The 24,948-nt window shown below is 35.3% G+C and overlaps 1 protein-coding gene across 4 annotated transcripts in view; it reads right to left on the bottom strand.

The window, feature by feature from the left end:
• plcb4a (phospholipase C, beta 4a) overlaps positions 1 to 24,948 on the bottom strand; it is a 78,005-nt gene that overhangs the window by 27,711 nt on the left and 25,346 nt on the right. For 2 of the 4 annotated variants that reach the window (XM_079633618.1, XM_079633619.1), the window contains exons 12-23: positions 24,296 to 24,506; positions 23,087 to 23,180; positions 21,908 to 21,987; positions 21,712 to 21,796; positions 21,524 to 21,614; positions 19,507 to 19,602; positions 17,127 to 17,230; positions 15,432 to 15,576; positions 13,877 to 13,961; positions 11,835 to 11,959; positions 7,126 to 7,177; positions 1,588 to 1,690 (exon numbers count right to left, since the gene is read on the bottom strand). In XM_079633618.1, the coding sequence (XP_079489744.1) occupies positions 1,588 to 1,690; positions 7,126 to 7,177; positions 11,835 to 11,959; positions 13,877 to 13,961; positions 15,432 to 15,576; positions 17,127 to 17,230; positions 19,507 to 19,602; positions 21,524 to 21,614; positions 21,712 to 21,796; positions 21,908 to 21,987; positions 23,087 to 23,180; positions 24,296 to 24,506 (1,271 nt within the window). The remainder of the gene's footprint in view (positions 1 to 1,587; positions 1,691 to 7,125; positions 7,178 to 11,834; positions 11,960 to 13,876; positions 13,962 to 15,431; positions 15,577 to 17,126; positions 17,231 to 19,506; positions 19,603 to 21,523; positions 21,615 to 21,711; positions 21,797 to 21,907; positions 21,988 to 23,086; positions 23,181 to 24,295; positions 24,507 to 24,948) is intronic. The other 2 variants (XM_079633620.1, XM_079633621.1) reach the window with 1 other exon arrangement.

The following is a 24,948-nucleotide window of genomic DNA, read 5'->3' as shown; positions in this document are numbered from 1 at the left end:
GTCTGTGTCATTAAACCATAAGTGTTATTATTTAGTGAACATGCCTGTTATTATTCAGGCAATACATGACCCTGGACCACAAACCCAGTCTGGAGTCACACGGGTAAATATGTGGCAATAGCCAACTATACACTGTATGGGTCAAAATGATCCATTTTTCTTTTATGCCAAAAATCATTAGGATATTCAGATCATGTTCCATGAAGATATTTTGTAAATATCCTTCTGTAAATATATAAAACATGTATTTTTGTGAGTGAATGCAGCACAATCGTGAACATAAATGCACAACTTGCACACGATTTTTTTGCTCCCTCAGATTCCAGATTTACAATAGTTGTGTCTCGACCAAATATTGTCCTATCCTAACAAACCTCACATCAATGGGAAGATTATTTATTCAGCTTTCATGTGATGCATAAATCTCAATGTTAAAAAATCGACCCATGTGACTGGTTTTGTGATCCAGGGTCACATATGTCAAAGTTTAGTTGACTAAAAGAGAACCACTTGGTTTAAAGGAAGAATTGCTGGACTTTTTCACCAATCAGTGTCCATGATTTTTTTCAAGACCTTTTAAATTGTTCGTGGTTACTGGATAAAGATTTTAAAAATAATAAATAAAAACAAATAATTTAAGTAAATGGTTTTAAATAAATAAATTTAAATGAATTTAAAAAAAAAATTATTAATACGAATTCACTAATGATTCATTTTAGTCTGTCTAACAACTGATTCATTGAAAAGAGCCGATTTAAATGTAAATATAAATAAATAGATGTGAATGAATGAATGAATGAATGAATGAATGAATGAATGAATGAATGAATAAATATTCAGACAAATTGCTTAATAGACAATTTAGTGATTCATTGGAATGAACTGATTTAAATAGATTTAAATAAATAAATAATCAGACAAAATGCCTAATGGATCATTTAGTCTGTCTGACTGATCATTGAATAGATAATAGATATATAAATGCAAATGGATTCAAATAGATATAAAACAATTATTTAAATAAATAAAGAAATAAAGAAATATTCAGACAAAGTGTCTAATGAATCATTTAGTCTGTCGGACTGATTCACTGAAAATAACCTATTAAAGTAAATTTAAATAGATGTAAATAAATGGAATAAAAAAAATTATTTCCTACTGATTAATTTATCTGTCTAACTTATTCATTGAAAAGAACCAATTTCAATAAATTCAAATATATTTTAATTAATAAATGTAAATAAGTAGATTTAGATAAAAAATATAACTAAATTGATGTAAATAAGTAAATAAATTGCTTAATAAACCATTTAGCTGATTAATTGGAAAGAACTGATTAAAAATATATATATTTAAATTAATAAATGTAAATAAATAGATTTATATAAATCAATATTCAGACAAATTGCCTAATGAATCATTGAGTCTGTCTGACTGATTTACAGAAAAGAAACGGCTCAAATCAAGAGACAGACGCAGGTTCACTAAAGACACTCGTGTGGTTCTCCAGGCCTGATTGCAGATTTCCCATGACCACAGGAATCCTGTGAAAGGTGTGTTAGTAAAGAGGACTGAAAGGACACACACCTGGACACTGCATGTGGCGGCGATCACTCCGTCCACCGGCGTCTCTGAGAACGGGTCGAACATGCGGTCGGGCCGGCGCATGAAGTCCGGCTTCAGAAGAAACCTGTGAGAGACCAGCAGCAGAGCTTGTGTATCAGCAGCACTCGCTGATCCGTTTCATCCACACCGCTAAACACAATGCTAATGGATATTGCGCTGCTTTGCCTTGATTAATGTGTTGATTAATATGTTTGGAGTTTCACACTGTCGTGGCGCGACTCACAGCGTGGATCAGCAAATTAACACTGACAACTGATGAGGCTTTACAGAAGAAACCAGACCCTGGATCTCAAACCCAGTCTGGAGCCGCACGGGTATATCTGTGGCAATAGCAACTATACACTGTATGGGTCAAAATTATCCATTTTTCTTTTATGCCAAAAATCATTAGGATATTAAGATCATGTTCCATGAAGATATTTAGTAAATTTCCTACCGTAAATATATCAAACATGTATTTTTGTGAGTGAATGCCGCACAATCGTGAACATAAATGCACAACTTTAAAGGAGATTTTCTCAATGTTCGATTTTTTTGCATCCTTAGATTCCAGATTTTCAATAGTTGTGTCTCGAGCAAATATTGTCCTATCCTAACAAACCACACATCAATGGAAAGATGATTTATTCAGCTTTCATGTGATGTATACATCTCAATAAATAAAAAAAGACCCATGTGATCATCAAATCAATGCCACAGTTAGAGCCATTTACGCCGGTTAGCCAAAGTCAAGCCAGTTTTTAAACCGGGATAGCTTTGAAACAATTGTTCACGCTTTTATCTCAACACGACTCGACTGCTGTAACTCATTATATGTCGGGTTACCTCTCTCTTCCATCTCTCGTCTCCAGATGGTCCAAAACACGGCTGCCCGTCTGCTCACGAAAACGAGATCACATCCCCCTCAACCCTACGTTCTCTGCATTGGTTACCAGTCCGATACAGAATTGATTTTAAAATCGTATTATTTGTTTATAAAACTCTTAGCAACCAACTTAGCAACCCAAATACCTTTCTGACTTAATTGTCACTCACTATCCATCCAGATCACTTAGATCAAGAGATCAACATCTCTTGTCTGTCCCACGATCTCGCTTAAAGGGATAGTTCACTTTGAAATTAAATGTTGGTATGTTTTATCTTACCTCAAGGGCATCCAAGATGTAGGTGTCTTTGTCTCCGCAGTAGTTTAAATTTTAATATTTTTAGGTCAAACCGTTCTTGTCTGTCAGTCATATAATGCAGGTCTACGGTCACCACCCCTTTACAGAGAAGTCCAAATTAAACAATTCCCCATCGTAAGTACACACTGATGGCCTAAGACACGAAACGAGAGGTTTGTGTGAGAAAACGAACGGTATTTATATAGTTTTTACCTCTTGTACACAACCACGTCCAAGTGATCTGGGCGTGCGCGCTTCCTGGTGTGTGACGTGTGCGCTTCCTGGTGTGTGACGTGTGCGCGCGTTCTGGCTTAGTCTGCGCAAGCGCCGGAAAGAAAACATACGTAATTGTTTTCTTTTACGTCGGTTTAACCCCCTGGGGTCGGCAATCACGCCGGCGTGATTTGCGCGTTTTTTTTCACATAGCAGCTGAATAAACTTAAAATACTCCGTCATTTGTGGTCATACAGACTTAATAAAAATGAAAAAAGAATCTGTGAGATGTCTACTTTTGTATGTGTCCACTTACAATCAAAACAAAACGTTGTGCTTTTGTAAAATAAAGAAATTAAACAGGGTGTGCTTTCTGCCTCTCCGTCTCGTGAACTTTTTTTTCTTGAGCACGTCTCTAAACATTTAAAATACTCAGCGAATACTTGTCACACATTTGTGAGCTCTATATATTTATAATCATTTAAGTGTGTAGTTTTAAATTATCTGATTCAAAACGAAAACAAATATTCTCTGTTTAAGTAATTTGTATAAAACCAACAAGATATTCAGTTTCTCTAACCCTTCCTCATTAGTTTTAATGTGACCACACCCACACGCGCAAAACATATAGAGATGCAAATCGTCCATGTGTCGCGCGAACGCCCCCATTACCTCAACAACAAAGCGGCAAACTTTATCAGTCCTCTTCAGTCGTCGAGTTTGGAAGACATGCTGTGAGATTATTGGGTTTACATCTGAAGAAGAAGATCGCGATTTGAAGACAAGAACGATTTTAAGGTAAGAAATAATCCTGAATTATATTAGTTAGTGTTATTGTTGCATAAACTTCATATTGCCATTGAACTGTTGCTCGATGCTTCAGTGAATGTCCCCTGCACGCGCTGTGAGAGTTTGAAAACGCAGTCGCGAGACGTGCGTTTGAAAAGCAAACCATGATTTTACTCCAATCTCATTTCATAACGTCATATCGATGTAAACATTTGAAGTAACATATGATAATCAATATGTTTTTCTCTAGTGTAGTGTTACTGAAGTGTTCCTTTTTAACTATGCCTGCTATACTGTTCTTATTATTTGATTCAACCCTGCTGCAAAAAATACTTTCTTAGTTAGTATTTTTGTTTTGTTTCCAGTCCAAATATCTAAAAATTCTTAAACCAAGAAGTGTTTACTAGAGAAGTAAAATGACATAAGAAATTCTATTTTGTTTTAAGATAAAAAGAAAGTAATTTAAGTAATTTTTGCTTAAAACGAGCAAAATTATCTGCCAATGGGGTAAGCAAAAAATTCTTGGTTTCCATTTGAATTAAGATTTTTTTTCTTGTTTTCTATTCGAATTCAGATTTTTTTGCTTACCCCATTGGCAGATAATTTTGCTCGTTTTAAGCAAAAATTACTTAAATTACTTTATTTTTATCTTAAAACAAAATAGAATTTCTTATGTCATTTTACTTCTCTAGTAAATGCTTCTTGATTTAATAATTTTTAGATATTTGGACTGGAAACAAAACAAAAATACTAAGTAAGAAAATCATTTTTTGCAGTGGTATATGCCTACAAGGCACAACAAATATATATATATATGTGTGTGTGTGTGTGTGTGTTTTGTAAATTTTAAAAAGGAATTTTCACCAGAAATCTAAAATGTATTCCCACAATCATGCAGCCCTGGTTTCTTCTTGATATCAGCATGCTCACAGCTTTTTTATATATATATATATTTTTTAGGTAGCTACCCGTCCTGCTGACTTCAACATGAGCATGAGGAGGTAAAGTGAAAAATCAAACACCTTGGAAATGACAGGTATGCACTATGTTTCAGGAAAGGAAAGGTGTGTGACTGGTTAAAGGATAATTCCGGTATTTAACACCTTGAGTCTATATTGTAGTTTGTTTTGGATGAACAAGAGTGGTGGACAAATTTTTTTTGACAATGGTTCCTCTCTCGAGTTTTTGACTATAAAATAATTGGCCATGGACCCATTTAACATTGGAGTCAATGTGCATGTCCGAAAATGTCATTAAAACAGCCAATAATGTTCGTTTACAAAACTGTGCAACTCACCGAGTGATTAGTGATGTTAGTTGATGTTCCAGAAACAAAAAGTGTTGCGAAATACAGTTTCTGTCGTGTTTTATTCGTCATTTTCGAGCACTCAGTCCTTCAACAGAATTCAATGGGATTTTACAAAATGACGAATAAAACACGACAGAAACTGTATTTCGCAACACTTTTTGTTTCTGGAACATCAACTAACATCACTAATCACTCGGTGAGTTGCACAGTTTTGAAAACTAATGTTAAAGGTTGTTTTAATGACATTTTCGGACATGCACATTGACTCCAATGTTAAATGGGTCCATGGCCAATTCTTTTATAGTCAAAAACTCGAGAGAGGAACCATTGTCAAAAAAATGTTGTCCACCACTCTTGTTCATCCAAAACAAACTACAATATAGACTCAAGGTGTTAAATACCGGAATTATCCTTTAAGTCTCTGTCTTTAGTTCAGTGTGTTAAATAATGTGCTTTTTGCCATTTGTTGTGTATCTTTGGATGATGTTGTGTTGTAAATAAATTCAAACAATCAAAAAGCCATTTTTTTTTAAATCTCCTCATTCTTTGTGCAAGGTAATGTAATGATAGTGCCTGAGAGCTCCTAATAGGGCCATTATGGGAGGCTCTTTGTCTCTCTCAGGTGTGAAACACTCAATATTCATGGTGGTTAACGCCTCCTCGCATAAAGCTTTCTTACACAAAACATGTCATACAAATTTTAAATCAATATATTGTCTTATCTGAATGAGTATTCAGGATGATTTTCACATAGTTTTGGAGCAAATATTCTAGGCTACGTGATACAATTTTCAAAAGCCTTGCGACGAAATAATTAGTTTGTCTTTCATGACATTATTTCAGTGACTTTTTTTTTGGTCATTTTCACAAACCACGCATAAATGTTATTATCTCAAAACTACAAACTTTTACATACATGCTGCTGACATATTATTGTAGCAGAGTTTGTGCTGAATGCAGTGTAATAATACTTTAGTCATGAAAATGTCACAAGTAACAGAAATAAGCACAAATGTTAGAGCATGTCAGAACACCTCCAGGACCCAGAAAACACCTCAGACCCCTGAGGGTTAAACATCCCGGATAAGCGCAAATTAGTACCATTTCTATTAGCCGTCCTACCTACAATCTCTGTTCTGTGTAAACAATGAGTGACGTACACGCACGAGAGATCACTTCCGCCGCACACGTCACACACCAGGAAGCGCACACGTCACACACCAGGAAGTGCGCGCGCCCTCAGATCACTTGGACGTGGTTGTGTACAAGAGGTAAAAACTATATAAATACTGTTCGTTTTCTCACACAAACCACTCGTTTCATGTCTTAGGCCATCAGTGTGTACTTACGATGGGGAATTGTTTAATTTGGACTTCTCTGTAAAGGGGTGGTGACCGTAGACCTGCATTATATGACTGACAGACAAGAACAAGATAAAAATATCAAAATTGAAACTACTGCGGAAACATAGACCCCTACATCTTGGATGCCCTTGAGGTAAGATAAAACATACCAATATTTAATTTCAAAGTGAACTATCCATTTAAAATGACTTAACTTTTATATTTCTTGCTTTTTTTTTTTTTTTACTGTACAGCACATGGCCAACCAAGGTTGATTTTAAATGTGCTTTATAAATAAAACAGATTTGAATTGATGATGATTGAATGAAACTTTTGATCTTTTAAACTTTATGAAGCGTCGTATTTTTCCCTCTGTAAGTGAAACTCATAATGATGCTTTGTCTAGTGATAATTGTGTCAGAGTAACTGCCTCATTTGTGAGCAGATGATGGTTCATTTTTGCAATAACTGTCAAAAAACTTGAGTAATAATGAATAGCGCAGCCGTCAAACGTACAGTAGCCTACTTTTAATTTGATGTGAAACATTTCCTGCAACTTTTTCCCAGCACAGACAACACTACTCTAAAGCTTCACACACACAAGTGCACTGCATTATGTTTAGATAAAACTCCTCTAGTTGAGTTATTCAGTGTAATTACTCAGTAGATGATTTACACTTACCCACACGAGCCGTTATACTCAAACTTCCCTTGGTTGAGCTGCATCGCCAAATCTACAGAAAACAACAATCAAACTGAAGATCAACACAGTTTTAATCCTTCTAAGCCATTCTGGGTCTTTTTGACCCCAAATGATGTTTGCTGAAATTAATAATCTATCTATAAATTACAGAAACGTCTTGTCTGTTAACAGTGTTGCCAGATTGAGCGGGTTCCCGGTTTTGAATTTGATTGTGCGGGTAAAAAAGGGTTTGGGCGGGTGGACAAAATTTGGGCTGGTTTGGGGTCAGTTCGGCGGTTTTCAAACATCTACATTTTAAAGTATAATTGGTTAAAAAACTAAACTAAAGTGTGCATGTAGTCCATAAAAATCAGTCATCATGACATTACAACACACACACCCATGCAGAAGAGTCAGCTGGCGTTGGTGTTGACGTCACCGACGAGCACGCACTTTTAGCCAATCAACGAGCGATCAGCAGGAAGACGCGATTTAGCGCGATAGCTGTATATTGAAGTGATCGCTAATGCCAAAGTGACATACTGTACAGTAAGTTGCATCTACAGTAAAGATGAGATCGTGAGCAACTCTAAAAACGTACATGTGGGAGTTGATGACTCGATGGTGAATAACCGATAAGGAGAGCACAGTTTAATGACTTGAATTGAAATTGAATATGGGACGACTCCTTTCCATGGTCATGTGCACACTAGCCGAACCAGACATCTGCAACGTCTACACCGTCCAGACTGCATGCTCTCTACTCGTCCCTGACAGCGGCTGGAAAAGGTTTGAATCAACAATGAATCAGTTTTGACTGCTAAATTCTGCGTTATGTTCTTCCGAGGGTTAAAGTCATCGGTTCACTTTTTGATTGCCGTTTTGACAGTGTCTACCTAGACATTTAAAGTCATATATGCTAATTCTCCTTAATTATTGCCCTGTTTTGATCCGTTTTCCTGGGAATTTTTTTTAGTTTTTATTTTATTTTATCATCGTTGTGTTGTTAAAAGTAAATTATATCACATTATTTTGGTAGTAAAATTTTGGGCGTTTTTTTCTTGGAGTTTCTTGGAGTGGGGAAATCACCGTCCCAATCTGGCAACACTGTGGGCCCTATCTTGCACCCTGCGCAATTGACTTTGAACACTGACGCATGTATCATTCCTATTCTGCACCAGCGCACAGCGGACTTTTCCCTCCACAGACGCACGTCGGTAAATTAGGGAATGAACTTGCGCTCGCGGGGGCGGTTCAGTGAAAAGAGGAGTGTGTTCCGGCGCAAAACTTCCCTGGTGCTATTTTCCAGTTTTAGAAAGCAACTCCGCCACTGACCAGGAAAAACCCAGTCTAAAGACAGTGGCGCGTTGCGGGTTAGTGATGTGGTATTTTAAGGGCGCGTGCTTGGCCATAATGTTAACGCGCATCCACTTTGATTCTCTAATATAAACAGACGCAGCAGTTTTCATTTTTGCAAATCATACATTATTACAAGGAAAAATATTAACACACGAGGGAAATCATTGTTGTGTCCGTGAAGATGTGAAAAAGATCTATCTAGATTATTTTTAAAAAAATCTAGATTAGGCTACACATTTACCCAAATTATACGCCTGTTTAACCGAAGCTAATTTGGGTTTCTCCCATCATCCCCAATGTCACTTCTCTGTGTTTTACGGTCCTGACGAGAACGTCGGTCTCCTCGGCTGTGAACCGCTCCTGGCGTGCGCCGGCAAATCCGCCGTTATAATAGCAATCCGCCGCGGAACAAGCGCGCCGGCTCTTAAAGGGAATGTGAGAGGACGCTCTGATTGGTTTATTTCACGTTACGCCCAAACCACACCTATGAATAATGAAGCTACTTCAGACCAACACATTTTAGATTTGCGGCAGGCGCAAGAGGCATTTATCCCGCCGGTATAATAGCAACAGCGCCGGGATCCGCCCACAAAGTTACTTGCGCTTTGCGCTTTGACACTTGCGTTTCAGAGCGTTAAAATAGGGCCCTGTCTGTTAATGGCATATCTCTCGAACCGTTAGTCCGATGGATTTCAAACTTGACCGGTATCTTGCTACGGACACGAGTAAGTGCAGTGCCAAGATTGACGTTGTTTGGATTAGAAATGCAAAAGATATGTTAAATATATCGGTAAAAGAAGCACACATTGAAGTTGTGGTTTAAAAATGAACATTCTGACATAAACACTGAGTCAGCTAAACATTAAGTCACTAGCTAAGTTTCCATCCACTTGTCAATCGAATTATCTGAAGTTCGGTAAAAAAACTAACGCGAATAAAGCTGGTGAAAGTGTGTTTCCATCCAACAGCTTTAAAGCGAATAAAAACCTGTGCGTAATGACGTCACACGCTGCTTTGCGATCACATTGGTATATAGAATTGATCTGAGACATTTTGCGAACAAAGTTTTGCTAGACAAAATGCAATTCATTATTTATTCGACAAATAACGTTTCCATCAGCGTTTATCGCATAAGCCGTATATCGATCAAGATCAAATCTGACCGAACGTATTTCATTTGAGTCGATATTCATGAAATTCAATCGAATTTTACAGTTTCCACAAGGCATTTTTCATTCGATATCACTTCATTCGGATAAAAACGTGTGGATGGAAACATACTGACTGTTTACTTCTGTTCTCAATATTATATTTTATTCACGGCCATCATTTGTAGTAGCCTATTCACAAACTGTTTGCTCAAGCGTAGCAATTTTAGTTTTCTACGCTGAATTTTACTTTTACTTTACTCAGATACTTCTGAATATCATAATTTATTCTGGTTTGTTTAACGTTATCGCTACTGTGTAATAAACACACACAAAAACTGATTTTGCACGGGCACTGCACTAATAATAATAATAATAATAAAAAACAATAAAATAAAAAATGAAGCTAATATATTACCATGCATGCATTAACCTTTTTAATATTATTTCTACATTTTATGTTTTACTTCAAAATCAAAAAGACAGAAATAAGTATATCAGCACTAAATGTCTGACATTTAATTTGCTAATAAATAAAATAATTAAATGTATTATTGTAATAAATAAAAATAAACTCACTAATAAAAATTATAATAAAAAAATAATAAAAATACATTTTATACTTTTATTATTAATATTTGTCTAAATTTTATATTTTACACCAAATTCAAAAGACAGAAATAAGTATTATAAATAAGCATTTATAATAAGTATTATTGCTAATAAACTAAATAATTAAATGTGTTAGTGTAATAAATAAAAATAAATTCCCTAAAACATGAAATGGCAAAAATGTAATAAAAAATAAATTACTAATAATAATAAATAAATAAATGAAACTAATATATTATCATGCATTTTTGTATTTTTTTGTTACTTATTTGATTTGAGTAAAATATTAAATATTAAAAAAGTAATAAGACAGAAATCAGTATTATCAGTATTAAATGTAATAAAAAAGTGGCACACTTGGAAGGGAGAGGACTATTGTTATCATTATTAATGCTGGTGTATTTGAGTGGATGTGGAGCGGGAATGAACGTGCCGCTCTGACATCATGAGTGACACATCAAACCTCTCCAGCCGACAGCAACACAACAAGACAAACACTGACGGAGGAGCACACACACGTTCCAGGAGCACACACACACACACACACACTGACACATCACACACACATCCTCAATATCTCAGCATGCAGACTCACAATCACAATAACTGATCAGTGAGGAGGGGATCTCATCACATCCAAATATATCTCCTCATTTTTACATTGTTCAGTCGAACGCGATTGTTTGGAGTCAGTAAAAAAAAAAAAAAAAATTTTTACATAGAAGTAATTTTAAAGTGTAATAATATTTATGTTTTACTTTTGATCAAATAAATGTAGCCTTGGTGAGCAGAAGAGAAACTTTTGACCAGTAGTGTACATTTATATTTGTTGTAGATTCATTATTTTTTATATATACTTCATCACAACCACAATGTAAAAAAAATCCCTGATGTTTCAGTGTATTTTGTTTTGTGTGTGTGTGTGCTCATACAACAAGAAAACACATTAAGTGTGTGTGTGTGTGTGTGTGTCTCTCTCTCTCTGTGTGTGTGTCTCTCTCTCCCTCTCTCTGTGTGTGTGTCTCTCTCCCCCACTATGTGTGTGTGTCTCTCTCTCTCTCTGTGTGTGTGTGTGTCTCCCTCTCTCTTTGTGTGTGTGTGTGTGTGTGTGAGTGTGTGTGTGTGTGTGTCTCTCTCTCCCTCTCTCTCTGTGTGTATGTGTCTCTCTCCCTCTCTCTCTCTGTGTCTCTCTCTCTCTCTGTGCGTGCGTGTGTCTCCCTCTCTCTGTGTGTGTGTATGTCTCCCTCTTTCTCTGTGTGTGTGTGTGCCTCTCTCTCACTCTCTCTCTCTCTCTGTGTGTGTGTATGTCTCCCTCTTTCTCTGTGTGTGTGTGTGCCTCTCTCTCACTCTCTCTCTCTCTCTGTGTGTGTGTGTGTGTGTGTTTGTGCGTCTCTCTCTCTGCGTCTCTCTGTGTGTGTGTGTGTGTGTGTATGTGTGTGTGTGTGTGTCTCTCTCCCTCTCTCTCTGTCTGTGTATGTTTGTGTCTCTCTCTCTCTCTCTGTCTGTGTGTGTGTGTGTGTGTGCATGTGTGTGTGTGCGTGCGTGTGTGTGTGTGTGTGTGTGCGTGCGTGTGTGTGGTCTGCAGTTCACCTGGAGTCTGGAAGTTCAGAGACACCATCTGGCAGCCGGCGTTCCAGAAGATCTGTGGCATGTAATTACTGGAGTCCACTCGTCCTCCTTTAGGGTAGATGCGACTCATCTGACGCTTGTTGTAGCTGCGCATCTCATTCAAGGAAACTCAGGCGGAAAGGTTTCGGGGATTTTTGGCTCTTAGAGCGGCACACTTTAAACTTCATCCTTGAAGGCATCCTCACACTGCAGGTCTGCTGTTTTCACAGTACAAACGCTCTTTGAAAGTCACTCTTTTGGATGAGAACAGAGATATGACGGATCTCTCATTATAAACCTCCAGACCCTCAGTCAGGCTTTTCTTCTCATGCGTTTCTGAAGCTTTCCTCTTAGTTTCAAGGACCCAACACACACACACACACACACACACACACACACACACACACACACACACACACACACACACACACACACACACACACACACACACACACACAGTCTGACTTCATACATCTTCTAAAAATCACCAAAAACACCGGCTGATTAAAAGACACAGATCAAAAAGCCATTTCTTCACCAGCCATTCTTTTCTTCATAATTTTGAATGATGATAACAGATCCTGCAGCGTTTAAAAAAAGATCATACTTGATTTATTCTTGTGTTCTTTATTAATCAAGAGAATCGGTGTGACTTAAAAATGTCCAAGTAATTTTTGGGCCACTTATTAACAAAATACTCCAAAAAGAGCCCAAATCTAAAGGTGAATAAAAGGCATTAAAACTTTAGGGTTCAGTATTACACTTATAATATTTAATTTGCAAACAGCTAAAATATTTAAATGTAATAAAATAATTTTAATAAATAAAAATGAATTCACAAAAAAATTAATAATAATTCACAAATAAAATAAAAAAGAGAAACTATGATATTTTATTTTATTGATATGATTTAATTTGTTAATAAATAAACAAAACTATGACATTACCTCAATATTTTATTCACCTCTAACCTCTAAAATCTAGAGGTGATTAAAAGGAATTAAAACTTTAGGGTTCAGTATTAAACTAAATGTAATAAAATATATGTAATCAATAAAAATAAATTCAATAATAAAAACATTTAAAAATGTTATAAAATAAATATAAATGAAAATAAATTCAGAAATAAAAAAAGTTTAAAAAATAAATAAAAAAAGATGATGAAACTATGATATTTTATTTTAAATGATGATTTAAATTGCTAATAAATAGTTTTTATAAATAAAATAAAAATTTACGAACAAAATAAACAAATGTATGATATTACCTCTATGTAAATTCGCAAATAAAAAAGAAATAAAAGAAAAAAGAAAAAGTACGATATTTTATTTTAATGATATGATTTAATTTGCTAATGACAATTAGATGTAATAAATGTAATAAAATTAAAATTCACATAATAAAATAAATGAAACTATGATATTACCTCTATATTTTTTTCCCAATCTAAAATCCAGAAAATTTGTAATTGCTGATTTTTAATCAGCTAACAACTAAAATAATTAAATAATGCAATAAAATAAATTTAATAAATAAAAATAAATTCACTTATGAAAACTGATATTGCCATGTATTTTTTTATATATTTTATTTGAAAATCAAATCTAAAATCTAGGCATTAAAACTGTACTTGCAAACTTTTTTTAAAAAATACTGCAAACTGTTTCCAAGCATCAATCTTATTTTGTGCACTCACACGCCCCCTGGGAACAGAGAAGTAAACTACAACTTCAACAGCAAAAACTCATGAAAGAAAACAAAATATCAAGTTAAAGCTGCACCATATAATATTTTACAGTGTAACATGTAAAGACATGAATAATACCTAATACATGTTTTTAAAATGAGACACCCGTTTGTGGCCGGTCACATGGTCAGACAAACACTCACTTTAACTCTTATATGAGAATACATTATTCATAAGTGACAGATAAGCAGATAAAGTGTCTGTTTTTGACCCATAAGATGGACATTCGGATGTTTTAGAGCATGAGACGTGGCTTAGCACGCAATAGAAAGGATACTTCACGAATTCGATGGCGTTTGTCCTTAAATATCCCAAACCGACAGACTCGTTGAAGGAAGACATGTTGTGATGAATATTGTTTTCTGTGGACAAACAGAGAAGATGTGGAGGTGATCTAACAGTCCTGTGTGATGGAAACACTCCTGTAGATACAATCTGTCTTCACTTACTAAAAATATTTGAAACATTCATTTAATATGAAATTCTAGAACAATATTTGAAATCAAGATTCAATCAAGAATCAAGAAATATAGCAATATCAGATGAAAAACTTTATCTGAAGTGAATTGTTTAATCACTAAAAATTACTAAGTAGAATTGAATAAAAGCTAAAACTGAAACAACATAAATGTTAATGACAGAAGCACGTAACACAATTACTAAAAAAATTAAGCAATTTCAAATGAAAAATTTAATTCCAAAAAATGTACTAATAAAAAATGAAAATGAACATTTAATAATAATAAAAAATATTCACAAATAAAAAAAGAGAGAAACTATGATATATATATATATATATATATATATATATATATATATATATATATATATATATATATATATATAATTTAATAAGCTAATAAATAAACAAAACTGATATTACCTCAACCTTATTTTATTTAAATCTAAAATCTAGAGGAGATTAAAAGGCATTAAATCTTCAGAGGTTAGCATTTAATTTCTAATATTTCATTTTCTAACAACTAACATATTTAAATGTAATACAAATAAATATAATAAAATGAATTCACTAATAAAAAAAAATAATGAAAATGTCATGAAATAAATGTAAATGACAATAAATGTACAAATAAAAAAGTAAAAAATAATTAAATAAAAAAACTAAACATTTTATTTTAATGACATGATTTAACTTGCTACTAAATATGTAATAATTAAAAATAAAATTCACAAACAAAATAAACAAAACTATGATATTACCTCTATAAATTCACAAATAAAAAAATAAAGAGAAACTACCGGTACATTTAATTTTAATGATATGATTAAATTTGTTATTAAATAAAACAGATTAAATTTAATAAATGTAATAAAAATTCACAAATAAAATAAACATATCTATGATGTTACCTCTATATTTTATTCATATATAAATTATAAGACTACATAAATAATATTAAAATAACACTTGTGTAGAATATGTTTCAGGCCTAACTATAAACATATTTCCATCCACCTATTTTTATGCAAATTTTGGGATATTGTATTTTAAAAAGTGCTGGATGGAAAAGCCAAGATGTGGATAAATAAAAAAAATTTGTATACAAATCTTTATTTATTTTTTTATCTGATGAGAAGTCATGTGCATGCATTTACTGAATAAATCAGGTGACACCCCCTCAGCGTCAGCTGTGATTGGATAACTGGACTAACCAGTGGACCAATGGCATCGCAGGAAGTGATGATTTTAGTGATGATTTTTTTTGAACAGATGAGATGGAAATGTGCTTTATCCACAAATGTTTTATGCGATATTCCAGTTAAATATTTGGATATGTGGCTAATGTCTTTTTAGTGCAAAATGTACTTGCCCTCGGCTTCATCAAAGCCTATGAACTTCACGGCCTGAGCGTAGTTGACTATACTGGACAGATACGGGTGGATGTTAGTAGTGGCCGCCACATACGTGTACGACTGAATCAATGCGAGTTCATCCGCCACATTCGTCTCGCCCGCCTGCAAAACAAACACCAGAGAAACATGACAACAATACACATAAGATGAAAATGTGTGTTGTGTCCGTCCAGTAGGGGTGGTTAATCTGTCTGATTTCCCGATTCGATTCGATTACGATTATTGAAGTCCCGATTCGATTACAGTCGATTTTCGATTATTAACGATTCTCGATTCTCGATTATTGATTTTCCATTTCACAACAGTAAATTCACTACAGTAAAAATCACAACAATAACAAATTATAACAAACTTCAACATATTCTGAATCTCTATTAACATAAAATACGGATGTCCACGCATCACATGTTACAGCTATCCTACCCGCTTTCTTCAGTGATTCCATGACTTCGGTTTTGGTCTTGTTGTAGAGTGTGGGGATCGCTGTGTCTGTAAAATATCTCCGAGATGGGACGTTGTATCTCGGCTCCAAAGTGTGCAACATAGCGCGAAAGCCCTGGTTCTCAACGACTGGACGCAAATCCTTGGCAATAAAAGTTGCGATTGATTGTGTAATGCGCTTTGCCCTTTCCGAGCCGGGTGGAAGCTTTGACAATATTGTTTCCACGCTTCAGAGTTCCGTCTTTTGCGTTCCGTCTATATTCCGTTATTATCGATTTAAAAAAAAAAAAAAAAAAAACGATTTTTTTTTGAAAATCGATTTTTGGCATTTGTGAATCGATTCAGAATCGTCCACGTCCGCATCGCGATGCATCTAAGAATCGTTTTTTTTTTCCCACCCCTACCGTCCAGGCCAATCTCACCGGCCCAGAAGTGGTTCTTTAAATTCACTCCTACCCTGTTTGGTCCGGATTTTCTGACTTTTCAGTTTGATCCGAATCAAAATGACAGGTGTGAAACCTCCCCCGGACCACGGTGCGCACCAAACAGACGACATGCACTTTTCCTGCACTTTTTAAAATTAATTATAGAAATTTAGATATTAAATTTAAAGCAACAATCTACTCAGTCCTCCAAAGATCCCGAAAAAAAGTCTGTTGGTGCTTCAGTGTAGAGCCCGACCGATATTAGGCATTTTCCAAACTATCGGTATCGGCATTTTTAATACGTTTACACGTGGATGGCTTTTTTCATAAACGGACATTTCACCCCTCTCCGTTTTCAAAAATAACATCGTGCACACCTGTCAGTTTTCAGAAAAGTGTTCGTTTACACGAAACCGTGTATATGCCGTCAAGAGCATGCCAAACCTGTAGGTGGCAGTGTAACGAGAAGCTCAAGCACACGTTAGCCAATCAGAATCCAGAAAATAGTCACATGCTGTGACGTCGGCTGCCTAAAACTCAGTTTTCCTCAGTTTACATGCAAACGTGCAAACTAAGTTTTCCAAAATCTCCACTCTGGCCGGAGTTTTTAGAAAGAATCGTTTTCAGAGGCGAATTCTCCGTTTGCGTCTAAACGAAGGGAAATGTCTCCGTTTTTCAAAATAACCTAAGACTCTTTTTGAAAAATCCCCTTTTTCCCATCAAAACAAATAACAGCGAATCGGAAGGATACAAGCGTGAGTAAATGTTGATTTGTGTGTGAATTACCTTTCTGGGTCTGAGCAGCACCTCTTCCTCCCGATTCTCCTCCTCATCCTCAGTGATCAGACATCCGTGAATCCGCTCGGGATGAGCTTCGTTTAACAGCTCTGCTGAAGATTAACAAAATACAGTACTCAACAAAAAACTGAATCAATACAATACTTCAAAATACAGACAAAAAATAAGAATACTTTAAGGTGACATGATAAAAAAAATATTCCAAATATACCATTATGCAAAGGATATGATGGGAATTATTTGCATACAGTACAAATCATCCAGTTAAAAATGAGTTAGTAATCCTCCAGTTAAATTATCTACACACTATTACAGTATTTATTCATATTTTAAAATTAGCTGTATTTTTACATTTTCATTTTTATATAATAAAATGCTGAATATATATTTTCAGTTTTTCTTCCTCAGTATTTTTATATTTTCAGTTGTCATTCTAATTTAAGTTTTGGTAAATGTGTTATGTTGCTGTCATTTTTATTAGTTTTCCTTATATTTCTATTTAGCATTATTTTTTATTAATATTTATACTATTTTGATAGTAATTTTAGTACTGAAACTTATTTTATTTCAGTTAATTGCCAAGGCAACATTTCAAAAGTTTTTCAAGTTTACGTTTTTTAATCTAATATTGATATTTTATTTCTGCTTTATTGCAATTAACAAGCAATATTTTTTATAGTTTTAGTTACCGATAATAACAGCATGTTATTGAGAGAGAGTGAAAAATAGTCATGAACATCTAAATTAAATGTAGTAGAATATGCAGAAATACATGACCCTTTTACACACCGTAACTAGAAGCTTTTATAATATTTTAAACTGCAGTAGTTGGCAGATTGACAGGGAAGTAATTAATTGAAAAACTGACTAGCATGAATGTAATGACACTTTGGATAAATGTAGTTATTTGTTATTAGTATGCAAGGAAACTTAGCATATAAAAACTTAGATTATAGACTACCTCTAGTTTAAAAGTATTGCCACCAAGCAAATAATCACAATATATCATCATAAATAATAGCATATGATCATTGTATGGCCAGGTACAGACTGAAATGAGAGGATGTGCTTTGCATTTTGCATGGTGTTTGAACATAAATGTGTGTCAGCAGTGTTACACAACCACTCTATAATGGTACAAATCCACACACACCTTTTTTATATTCCCATAAATCTCAAAATTTGCGTTCGCATTTTTTATACATCGTGCTGTTAGCTTAGCTCCTCCCCTGAGTCGCACAAGGCTCCGCCCTCTTCTGGAAAGGGGGCGGGGAGCAGCAGCTCATTTGCATTTAAAGATACACACGAGAACAGTGTGTTTGTGCTTTCAGCCAAAAAGGGGCATTACCCCTTAAGCGGCACCCTTTTTTAAACATGAAAATGCACATTTCGAACTTAAATGGTTGTAATTCAAGAATGCTTTGAAATATAGATGTAAGATTGGTCTTGTTTTAAAGAAGACAGTAGAAGTGAAATAAATTAAGAAAGTTAAACAGAAAAAAAGTTATAGAAGTTTGATTTTATAAAAATGTACAATGTTAAAAATGTAATTATTCATATTTTATATAAAATATATATTTTCAAAACCTGGAGAATAAGCGTTCAGTGAGATTTAGTTTGTGCGCAGTACCACACTTCTCCACTAGTGGACATTACTGCCCATATAAGGGCGCATCCATTTCCATATGTTGTCTGAGTGATCTAAACCATTTTTTCTACAATTTTCATACAATTTATGAAGTAGACATCCTATTCAGAAGTAGTGTTGGAAGTTTGGCAGATTTTGAAATAAATTTAACCTCTAAGAAACAGAAAGATCACGTATGTGCATTATAGCTCGCTGACACATCACTAATGCTGAATCTATTATTGTTTTCTTTATATTTAAAACATTTTCAGACCTTTTTTTCTAAAAGAATTGAATGGATGCTATCTTTTAAACTCTTGGCATGAAAACAAACTGAGGTTTCTACCATTCTTTCATGATTTTTCATGTTCATCACGATTTTAAAATAAAGGTCTGAACACGCCTGAGGAGAATGAAAATATTCTTGTTGCAAATTGATAAATTACGGCTCCTCTGTAATTTATTTAGAAAATCAGTCACCAAATATATAAACTAGAGATTGTAAGCTTTCAAATGATAAATAGTTTGTCAAGATTATTTTAGGTTTAGTATAGGATATTACTGTTTTAAATATATAATGGCCTATGCCAATATAAGGGGTTAACAACATGCTATAATAAATGATGTGTGGGGTATTTTGATCTGAAACTTCACAAAGACACACTGTGGAGACACCCGAGACTTATATTTCATCTTGTAAAAAGAGGTCATAATAGGTCCCGTTTAATGGCTCTTCCTCACCGGTGGACGTCTCCTCCTCATTCTCATCTTCAGACATGTTGGTGGAGATGCTGGGCTCTCCGGCCTCCATGTGCTTCCTGAAGTGCTCCAGCTGTTCTGTGGATTTAAAACCATGTTTGACTCATTAAATACACATCAGTTTTTTATGAGGACCTTGAGAATTAAGTTTGTTGATATACTGGCAATGTAACTACGGTATTTTCCGGACTATAAGTCACACTTTTTTTTCATGGTTTGGCTGGTCCTGCGACTTATACTCAGGTGCGACTTATATATCAAAATGAATTCATACTGACTGAGATGAACCAGGAGAAAACATTACCGTCTACAGCCGCGAGAGGGCGCTCTAGTTAGGGGAGTTGTTCAGAAGCGACACCGAGGAAGAACTCAATGGATTCAGTGTTGAGGAATGAGATTGGGAGCTTGGTGAACTTGCTGACCGGTAACTTGTTGGACTCTCTGATGTTAATTTAACCTATTCAGCCTCCCAGATACTGTAGGCTATATGTTCTTTATGCTATTGTGTCGCTGAATAACTGTTAATGTGTTACGCTAACACACCGGACACTATTCAGCTGTTGTTCTGTGTGCTGTTGTGTAGTTGAATAACTTGCCTTTCCAGATTAAATGTCTGTTCTTGGATTTTGTGAAATAAATTTCTAAATAAATGCGACTTATAGTCCAGTGCGACTTATATATGTTTTTTCCTCTTCATGACGCATTTTTTGACTGATGCGACTTATACTCCGGAGCGACTTATAGTCCGGAGCGACTTATACTCCGGAGCGACTTATACTCCGGAGCGACTTATACTCCGGAGCGACTTATACTCCGGAGCGACTTATAGTCCGGAGCGACTTATAGTCCGGAGCGACTTATACTCCGGAGCGACTTATAGTCCGGAGCGACTTATAGTCCGGAGCGGCTTATACTCCGGAGCGACTTATAGTCCGGAGCGACTTATACTCCGGAGCGACTTATACTCCGGAGCGACTTATAGTCCGGAGCGGCTTATACTCCGGAGCGACTTATACTCCGGAGCGACTTATAGTCCGGAGCGGCTTATACTCCGGAGCGACTTATACTCCGGAGCGACTTATAGTCCGGAGCGACTTATAGTCCGGAGCGACTTATAGTCCGGAGCGACTTATAGTCCGGAGCGACTTATACTCCGGAGCGACTTATACTCCGGAGCGACTTATACTCCGGAGCGACTTATACTCCGGAGCGACTTATAGTCCGGAGCGACTTATAGTCCGGAGCGACTTATACTCCGGAGCGACTTATAGTCCGGAGCGGCTTATACTCCGGAGCGACTTATAGTCCGGAGTGACTTATACTCCGGAGCGACTTATACTCCGGAGCGACTTATACTCCGGAGCGACTTATAGTCCGGAGCGACTTATAGTCCGGAGCGACTTATACTCCGGAGCGACTTATAGTCCGGAGCGGCTTATAGTCCGGAGCGGCTTATACTCCGGAGCGACTTATAGTCCGGAGCGACTTATACTCCGGAGCGACTTATACTCCGGAGCGACTTATAGTCCGGAGCGGCTTATACTCCGGAGCGACTTATACTCCGGAGCGACTTATACTCCGGAGCGACTTATACTCCAGAGTGACTTATAGTCCGGAAAATACGGTACTTCCCAAACAAAAATACAATTTACCATGGTTTCTGCCAAAATACCATAGTATTTACAGCATGTTGTAATAACGAGATGACAACCCGTGACGGAGCTCTCAGAAAATTCAGAGTTTACAAGTTGTAATTACGAGTTCTAAGTCGGAATCTCATAATTACGGTAATTCCAACATGGTGTGAACACACCTTTACTTCAGTTATGATGACCAGAGTCAGAGAGAGAAAAAAACTCAAACTTTTTTCAAAAAAAGATACAAATATAGTTGCTACTTTTTTCAAAGTTGAAAGAAATAGATGCCATATTAATTACACGCAGTAACTATGGTGTTAATATCAAAAATTAATATTAAATATTAAAATGAATATCACTACTTTTTTCCACGTCAGGTTTTAATCTTCTGTTCTTGATGAGGATTTTTCCTCGGAGCTCGTTTGGAGACGGCAGCGGACATCCGGCCTCCATCTGAGAGAGACATTAGCAGGTAACTGTGTTACGAGCTCTTGAATAAAACACACACTCAATATTGTGTTTACACACAATGAAACACAAACACACTTACTGGGAAATCATCTAACGGCTGTTTAAGGAGAAAATCTCCAAAGATGTCCTCACAGTAGCGCGCCAGTTTATACTGCTGATGTTTCCTGACAGAAAGGTGACAGTACAGTGTGTTTATTGAGCATTTCTTTACATAGTTTGTGAGATATTAATGAGGACCTGGATAAATTGTTCTGATTAATAAAGCACATACGTACGTGCAGTGGTTTTCGAAGGACAGAATCACAGGATACTCAGATGTCATGAAGGCCGTCTCTTTAATTCCCTGAATGACGTCCTGCATATAACATACTGTAAATGTTTTTCAGTCTAAATGTGACCCTGGACCACAAAACCAGTCACATGGGTCCATTTTTGAACATTGAGATTTATACATCATCTGAAAGCTGAATTAATAAGCTTTCCATTGATGTATGGTTTGTTAGGATAGGACAATATTTGGTCGAGACACAACTATTGTAAATCTGGAATCTGAGGAGCAAAAAAAATGTAAACATTGAGAAAATCTCCTTTAAAGTTGTGCATTTATGTTCACGATTGTGCTGCATTCACTCACAAAAATACATGTTTTATATATTTACGGTAGGACATTTACTAAATATCTTCATGGAACATGATCTTAATATCCTAATGATTTTTGGCATAAAAGAAAAATGGATCATTTTGACCCATACAATGCATAGTTGAATATTGCCACAGATATACCCGTGCGGCTCCAGACTGGTGCTGTGATCCAGGGTCACATGTTAAAGGAGAACTCCGGTCAATTTTAACATTGAGCTCAATTTTTAGTAAATTTGGAGTGCTGTCAATACAGAGAACAACGACAAAAATCGGTGTTGCCTACACTGTGTTATCCTCTTTTTAAAATTTGCACCCTGTTGACTTGAATGGGGCAAATTTTAAACCTGCTTTTATTTCTCTTATCATCCTTGATGTGTCATTACAAGTGCCCAGCCATGTTGAGTGATTCCTTCAGAGTGAACACGAGTGAATCTGACTGCAGTAGATGTGAAAGATATGAATAAAAATGATGTTAATTCAACAAGCGCACATACCTGTATTTAGTTCCTGTTTTCGGTCGAAGTCCAAAGTAGTCGATTGTCGAGTTCACGCGCATAGGTTTAGTTACAAATGATCACGCGCGTGAACTCGACAATCGACTACTTTGGACTTCGACCGAAAACAGGTTTTCTCTGTATTGACAGCACTCCAAATTTACTAAAAATTGAGCTCAATGTTAAAATTGACCGAAGTTCTCCTTTAACAAACAAGGCATTCATACTGATTGGTATATTTACTTGACTATCTTATCACATAAGATTGTTCTGGAACATTCTGAAACAAGAAGTGTGTGTGTGTGTGTGTGTGTTCACCTTGAACAGGACGTCTGTACACATGGCCTTGCCGTGAGTGATTATGGGATCCTGATCTTCACCTTTTCCGTCCCAGCAGTCCAGCTCGACACACCTGCCAGCACAACAACACGGCTCGTCTCAGACACCGCCAACAATACATTCAAAATGGCAGACGTTACTTTGCATCAATTTTAACATATGCTGCAAAAATTACATTCTTTATTAATATTGTCTTGTTTTGAAGTAAAACCATCTATACATCAACAACCTACAGTAAGAAGCAAAATTGCATAAGAGGCAAAATTACAAACTATGTGTTCATGTAAACATACACTTTATTATATTTCCTTTTTTCACATAGCCATTATTCAAAATATAATGGCAGTAAAATATCCTTGTTCACTTTCTAATTTTTGTTAGAATTTATATTCTGTCAAATGGCAGGTTTTATAATATTTGATAATACTTTGTAATAATAGATGTATCAATGTGATAATGAAATTATTATTATCAAATTCTATCAAAATAATGCAATATTGTTTGTTTTTCAAGAAAGTTATAAATGAAAATTCATAGTTACTCATTAAAAAAAATATCCAAACAAACAAATAAATGTTATTTGAAATGCAACAAACAAAGCATTCTCATTTCTGTTATAATCTATATTTTATCAAATGGAAGCAAATGGTAACTGATAAGAAATCTTTAAATAATATATATATTGTTTTATAGATTAATATATCACATTTATGAATCAAAAACATGAATCAAAGTTGCTGAATGTTATTTTTTGCAATAAAAAAAGTGTATAACAAATGACCTCATAATAACAGAATAATGTTTGTTTTTAAAGAAAGTTATTAAAAAGTTTATTTTAAAATACCCATAAAAAAATAATATATATTATATAAAATTATAGCATTTTTAAATATGTATTAACACTGAATAATAACAGTAACTGATAAGGCATTTTCTAGTAATATATAATGGTTTACAGACTAATAGATGTACAATCACATTTATGAATCAACATATATCAATCAAAGTTGATGAATGGTCATTTTTATTATTTAAAAGTCGCATTAACAAATGATCTCAATGATGAAATAATATTTGTTATTGATGTTTGTTAATGTTATTGTTATTAATGCAAGTTAATTGCTAGCCATGTAAAAGCACCACATGAATAAATAATGAAGTGTTCTGGGAAATATGACTGATGTGTACCTGCAGCCGGTCAGCAGAACCTGTCTGTACATCTCCACTGAAGACCTTCCTCCGAACTGTCTGCCGCTCAGGTAAGTGTTGTGGGACGAGTTGATGAAGTAATGAGACAGCGGATGATCCATCTCCTGATAAACCTCCAGCCGGTCCAGAAACACAGGAGCGTTCTCATCAGACATCAGATACCGACAGAATCCGTCACATGACATCAGACCTGCACACACACACACACACACACACACACACGCACGCGCACACACACACACACGCACGCACACACACACACACACACACACACACACACACACACACACACACGTTTAAGACAGTTTAATATCTGTAAGTTACTGTACTTCGACACTAGAGGGCGCTGCAAGATCACAAAACTGGATTTGCATAATCAGAAATTAATAATGAGTACATTTTACAGGTGAAACTGTAAAAATTAGAATATGGTGCAAAAGTTCATTTATTTCAGTAATTCAACTTAAAAGGTGAAACTAATATATTATATAGACTTATTACATTCAAAGTGAGATATTTCAAGCCTTTATTTGTTATAATTTTGATGATTATGGCTTACAGATTATGAAAACCCCAAATTCAAAATTTGAATATTGTGAAAAGGTTTTCATAATCATCAAAATTATAACAAA

This window comes from Phoxinus phoxinus (genome assembly GCF_949152265.1).
Source record: "Phoxinus phoxinus genome assembly, chromosome: 13".
NCBI lineage: Eukaryota > Metazoa > Chordata > Actinopteri > Cypriniformes > Leuciscidae > Phoxinus > Phoxinus phoxinus.
The sequence above is the reverse complement of the archived record's forward strand: the minus strand, read 5'-3'. Positions and strand labels throughout refer to the sequence as shown.